This window comes from Schistocerca americana, chromosome 6 (assembly GCF_021461395.2).
Source record: "Schistocerca americana isolate TAMUIC-IGC-003095 chromosome 6, iqSchAmer2.1, whole genome shotgun sequence".
Taxonomy (NCBI): Eukaryota; Metazoa; Arthropoda; class Insecta; order Orthoptera; family Acrididae; genus Schistocerca; species Schistocerca americana.
In genome coordinates, this window is record NC_060124.1 from 494,327,026 (window position 1) to 494,333,459 (window position 6,434).

The 6,434-nt window shown below is 38.7% G+C and overlaps 1 protein-coding gene across 1 annotated transcript; it reads right to left on the reverse strand.

Annotated features, from left to right (window-relative positions):
• Positions 1 to 5,444: 5,444 nt before the first annotated feature.
• LOC124620245 (piggyBac transposable element-derived protein 4-like) lies at positions 5,445 to 5,993 on the reverse strand. The gene has a single exon (XM_047146912.1). The coding sequence runs from the start codon at positions 5,991 to 5,993 to the stop codon at positions 5,445 to 5,447; it is 549 nt and encodes a 182-aa protein (XP_047002868.1).
• Between the last annotated feature and the right edge of the window lie 441 nt (positions 5,994 to 6,434).

Below are 6,434 nucleotides of genomic sequence, written 5' to 3' on the forward strand. Positions count from 1 at the left end.
TCCCATCACTAAATAGTTAAACTATTTGAAGAAAAAGGACGTGTAAGCCCCGTAGCTTCAGCTAACATTCCTTAACACACGTAAAGCTTCGTCTTACTCCTATTCTGTGACGTCACCAGAGCATCAGCCAATAACAGAGCGTTTTAGATCACGTTGTCGAATATCGATATTTAATGCTTTTTAATTCTTAACTACGCAAAAATAATAGATATTTTTCGAGATTTCATTTTAATATGTTATAATCAATAAGAATAACAGCAATCCAAATAATACAAATGTTCAAATGTGTGTGAATTCCTAAGGGACCAAACTGCTAATGTCATCGGTCCCTTGACTTACTCACAACTTTCACTAATTTATGCTAAGAACAACACATACCCTCATGCCCGATTGAGGACACGAACCTACGGCGGGAGGGGCCGCGCAGTCCATGACATGCCGCCTTACACCACACGGCCATTCCGCGCGGCTCCCAAACAATACTTTTAACTTACGAAAAATAGCCTATTGTAAGTACCCATCTTGCACATCGTGCAATAATAGCAAAAGTTCGTCTAGCATTATCAGATAAACGGAACCATTTCTAACAGTCCATGAGATCATCAAACCGTATGGGTTGCTTCATAAATAGAACCATTAGGAGCCATACATCAGTACGCCAATGCTGTTTTCTGGAGCTTGTTCAATATTCTTGTAAGTGGTGTTCATCGTAGCGCGTTCTGTGTCTTCATGCATGGTAAGTCACTGTTCTAGGGTGCGTTGAACGTCTCTTGCGAATTCCGGCTTATGGTACTTTTCCTAACCTCATAATTCGGACCGCTGCTTTTTCAATCCTTCAAAGTGCAGCTTATTAGTGAAGCGACAATATTTACACATTTGCCATCTATGCGACCAACTGTACTTGAAAAAGGAAGCCTTCAAACCTGAGTGCCACTACTTTCAAAGTTTCTGTACTGTGTTCGACCAGTCACTGTTCAAGTTTATCTGGACAGGAAGCGAAGGTGCTTCATATAAGTGCCACTATCACGCTACAAGCGTACACCGCTATATCCAAAACCCACTTACTCACATGTTAGCAAAAGACTGTAACAGCTGGGCTCTTTCAACAACAAATAATGACTAATCTGTACAGAGCAGTCCCCCTCAAACGTTAACAAAAATATTTACATGTATTTTATTTTTTAGCACACACTTTACAGTTTGCATATTATTTAAAACTTAAAGAAACTGTAGCATAGTCGTCCACGGTGGCCAAGCGGTTCTAGGCGCTTCAGTCTGGAACCGCGCGACCACTATGGTCGCAGGTTCGAATCCTGCCTCGGGCATGGATGTGTGTGATGTCCTTTGCTTAGTTAGGTTTAAGTAGTTCTAAGTTCTAGGGGACTGATGACCCGAGATGTAAAGTCCCTTAGTGGTCAGAGCCGTTTGAACAATTTTGAACCCTATCATAAAAATACTAAAAAATGTATTTACAGTTTTGCACATATAAAACAGAAGTGTTCACAAATAAACTGCACTGAAAAAAAAGAAAATGAAAGAAAGAAAGAAGGGCGAGATAGATGAAAAGGTAGCATGTGTCTCAGTCAGTGAACAGTTACGGTGCACTGTAGTGGTGGTCTTCACTACAACATGGCCTGGTGGCATGTGGATGACTTCACACGCGCAAGAATTATCGGGAAGCTGGGAGAAGCGCGAACTATGAGAATGTATGTCAGGAGTTCTATATTGCTCAGCACTGTTGCATGGGGAGTGTTGCAAGCCACAGGCATTGCTGCCCCAAGGAGAGAAGGTGGCCGACCATGGTCAACTACAGCAACATACGGCCGCTACATTGTGCAAAAAACAAGAAAGGGCCCACGTTAAGCAGCAGGTATAACTGCAGCCACATTTAACAGGACTGTAAGGGACGGAGTCTGACGTTCCACAGCAGCACAGTGATTGCATGGGTGGTCTCTTTGCCTGAAGAGCAGTACGTTGTGCTCCGGTGAGACCTGCACATCAGTAGCACTGTTTGCGACGGTGCCAAGAGCATAGGGACTGGACCAACGAGGAGAGGTGTCTCGTGCTCTTCTCGGATGAGAGTAGATTGAGTATATGTAGTGATTATGGGGGTACCGTCATATGACGATAGATGGGAACATGTAATGCACCCAGGAACATGATCGAACTTGATTGTTTTGGTGTTGCAGGTGTTATGATGCGCGGAGGCACAATGTTGCTTGGGGGTTACTGACCTCCAAATCTTTGGAAACGATACACTCACCAGTTAACGTTATCATGACCTATACTCCTTCCGCAACCGCGTCTTCTCAGGGTGCATTCGGCCCTTGGATCATTTTTATGGATGGCAATGCGCGACCGTACCGAAGAGTGTAGTTGGTGAAGCCCTTGAAACAAGAGGATATTCAGCGGACGAACTGGCGTACCATTTTCCCCAACTTAAATCCCAACGAGTATGTGTAGGATGCTTCAGGGAGAAGTACCGGGCCAGGTTCATATGTATCAACTACCGCCCAGAAGTTACCGGCCGTAGTGGTGGAGTGGGTATCCTCCCACAGTAGCTCCTTACCAATCTTACGGCCACCATGGGAGCACGTTGCAGAGCGTGCACTGATGTCTGTGATGATCACACACTCTATTAAGGACCATGTCCATCATTTTGTAATGTGCACGGGATTATCACTAATCGCTGAGACTTCAGTGTAATTATTGCCTTTGAATAAAAGTGTCATATTTGTTCGTTTGAACTGATCTTTCAGTTACCGTCCTATTTTGTATCATTTCATTTTATGTCCGGTCCACGTTTCATAGGGATTTACTATTTGGCAGTGACACATCATGCGAAAGTTACTTCTGTCCTTCAATTTTGCACATCAGTGTAGCGCCCTACGCCACTTACAGATTGCACTGCTTGTTATGCTTGCAGAATTTTGATGTACATGCTGAGATACCTGAAAAACCATAATTCAGGTAACTGACAGTTAAAATTAAGAAAGTTGTGTAGTGTATTACGCTAATGAATTTCTGGGTATGTTGACTCTACGTTATTGTCTAGAATTTACCATGTCATTGCGCATGTCCCTCCACTTAAGCATGGGTTTTCAATAGAAATTTCATTTGTGATTATACCAAGAACGTACCCAAAAACGAAAAATCTAAAAATGAAATTAAATATCAAGCTTAAGTTACATGCATGTTGTTACCTCAAAATTTAAATGGAAAATCCTATACCAGTTAATAGTCTTTAATCAAGTTCGAGAAGAAGCAGACTTTAGTCTTAGTATCTGAACCAAGAAAAGTGATTTGTTACTATCACATCAGAGTATTTAAATAGCTGACTGTCAAACTGTAGGCAAGAATCTCTGTGTAAGTGTTGCTGAAACTTCTTGCTATTACTGTACATGAAAACTAATGTATCTATATGATTCAAGTATTATAAACAAAATGAGTCATCACATTACCAAATACTATTCTCATACTGAGATCTGAAGATAGTTCATTACATTTTGAAAAATATTCGTAAAACTCATGGACCTAAGTCAGCGTACATATCATGGGCTACTAAATATAGCATTTCTACAACCACTTCACATCGAACACCATAGATGAGAATAGTGTTATTATCAAACAACATTATGTTTACAAGTACCTGAGACAGAAAATGGGTTTTAGATTGGTGTTCATCCTTTGGCCCTTTTATCACGTCTTCAAGTAGGCAACTCAATCTCTCACTTGTCATGTTAACTGAGATTACCCTGTATGTTTTCACATCACCAGTCTCGGGTCATTTGTTACTTGCTTGATATTCATCACAAGTTCAACATCACCTCTGCATGCATCCACACAGGGGAGTGTGCCTCACGCCAGTCACCTCTGTGAGTTCCTTCTCTTCATTCTCATCTGCCACTTTTTCCTTTACTGACCATTATTCCATTTCCCATTTATATGTCATCAATAGCAAGTAATGCCATTTCATATGAAACAAATTACTACCAGTCCTTGCTGACACAAAATGTAGAGCCACAATTTCACATAAAACTTCGTCTGGTGTATTTTTGGAACTCTATTCATTCTACTTTGAATAGCGATTACAATCAATAACATTAATTTCTTGAGGATTGATTTTGTAGACAGTTTTAAATGGTATAAATGGTTCAATGAATACTTATCCCATGGTATATAAAAATTATCATAATGGTAAATCCTAAACTAATTACAAAAATTAATATTCCTTGTCGTAATAAGTAAAGCAAAAATATTCTTACTGCACTCCTTCATGACCCATACACAGTGTATTTACTCCATAAGCTACTTCACAACAAGTAACATTATTCTGCTCATTAATTCTTCTGTTCCTCCCATTTCACCTCATTCTCCAGGTATATAATTATAGTCACTTATAAATGACAACAGTAAAATTCTAAATCATTGACTCCATTTACAAATCATTAACTGTCAATGTAAGCAATCACTTTTTATGTAAGTAAACTGAGTACCTAAAAATGCATAAAAAATAAATCGCAACTGATATCTAGAGGTATAAATAAGTGTAAAATGAAAATCATAAACAATACGACGTTTTGTGGACAAATTTGCATCATACTGAAAGAAAAACAGATGACATATACAAAAAAACATTATTTACTAGTAAGTGGAACACTGAAAAAATTTATCTGTTCACTAATCATATATTGCATAATCATTAACAATTTAAGGTCTGGGACTTAGTACGACATTCTGGCACACGAGACTGGGGTTTTTTGTCGTTTTTCAAAAAATCGTAGTTCAGGAACGGTTAGAGATAAATCATTACAGTTTTTTTTCATATTTACCACTGTAACTTAAACTATACAATGAAGTAACACATTATAGTTACCAATTTCACCTAAATGTACACTGTTACCACAAGCTGATAGCTGAAACAAGGAAAAAAAAGTCTTATAGTAGGATTTATTGTTGGTAGGAAGAATATGGCACTGGATTATGTTTTATAAAAACAAAATGAAAGGTATTTATTTAAAAAAATTACAATGCACAACTAAATTACATTACATTTTGTACAAATCATTTCTATACGTAATTGTCTTTCGTATGAAATAGTGCAAAGCATTCTGGCATGCACAGCACAACATCACACATTGCACAATAATAAGTTGTATCTTTCCTCTTCCACTTTCCAGTTTCTTAGCCCTGTCACCACACACTTTGCACAATCTGCATGGCCTCGCTTTGTTGTCAGTTGGAGGAATTTTTCTTCCAAAATGATGCCCAGTTAGTCTGTCGCCTACAGTCGAAGGGTTCACTCCCACTTGTTCCTCCCCTGCCATCATGGCCAGTTTTTCTCCAATCACAGACATGAATTTATGCAGAGAACATCGTGACATTTTATACATTATGTAACTGTTTACTATCCCCTGAATGAAAAGATGGAAGAAAAGCTTCTTTCACCATTTCATACTTTTCTTTTTGTAGGGATAGTAAGCAACAAGTTGATCACTTCGATCAACACCTGTCTTGTTTATATTATAATCAAGGACTGCATCAGGCTTGAATTTTTTTATATGGCCCCCTTTAGCCCTGACAGTTACATCATACACTGTTGCCCCATGTTTTGAAGACAACACTGCCACATCCCTGGTCTTCTTCCACTTACAAACCATCATATGTGGCTTGTGTCTGAAAGTCATTTCACCTTTCTTCAGTATAGCTTTTTTCAAACTCTTAGGCATTTCTTTTCTGTTTAGCATAACAGTGCCAACACCTAAAGTGTTTTTGCTCAATAAGAAGTCAATAACTTTAGGGCTAGTATAAAACTGGTCCATGTAAACAGTGTGACCTTTAGATAAGTAGGGTGAAAGTAGACGTTCAAACAATGGAATAATTGTGAAGTCATCACCTTTGCCTGTGTAAACCTCCATATTTAGAACATAACCAGTGTTTGAGTCACACACAAAGAACAGTTTGATGCCATGCTTCTCTGGTTTGTTCTTCATATAGACTCTAAAATGTATCCTGCCTCTAAAAATACACATTCCTTCGTCTATGGGCAAATTCTCACTTGGCACTAGCGAGTCTCTGAAATTCTGCACAAGATAATCAAAATATGGCCTGATTTTATGTAAGGGATCATGATTTGCCTGTCCATGTAGTATGTATGTATCATTGTTATTTATATGCAGCATTACCAAAATTGACTTGAAACGATCTCGGGACATCAGTCTAGCTGCAAATGTGGAGTGAAGAATGGGAGTAATCTGCTATGGATGACCTCTTTACCAGGCACATGTGAATTACTATAGAAAAAAATTGTAAACCTCTGCTAAAGTAACAGGTTTTCAATGTGACCACAAACTGTGTTCCTTGATTTGATTGGTATGCCACAAGTTTGCAATGGTATTTGCAGCATATCTGTTTGTTACTTGCTTCACAAGTTT

Bases quoted from the DNA above. Each gene is read 5' to 3' on its own strand.
- LOC124620245 (XM_047146912.1), bottom strand. From the start codon at position 5,993: ATGAAGAACAAACCAGAGAAGCATGGCATCAAACTGTTCTTTGTGTGT.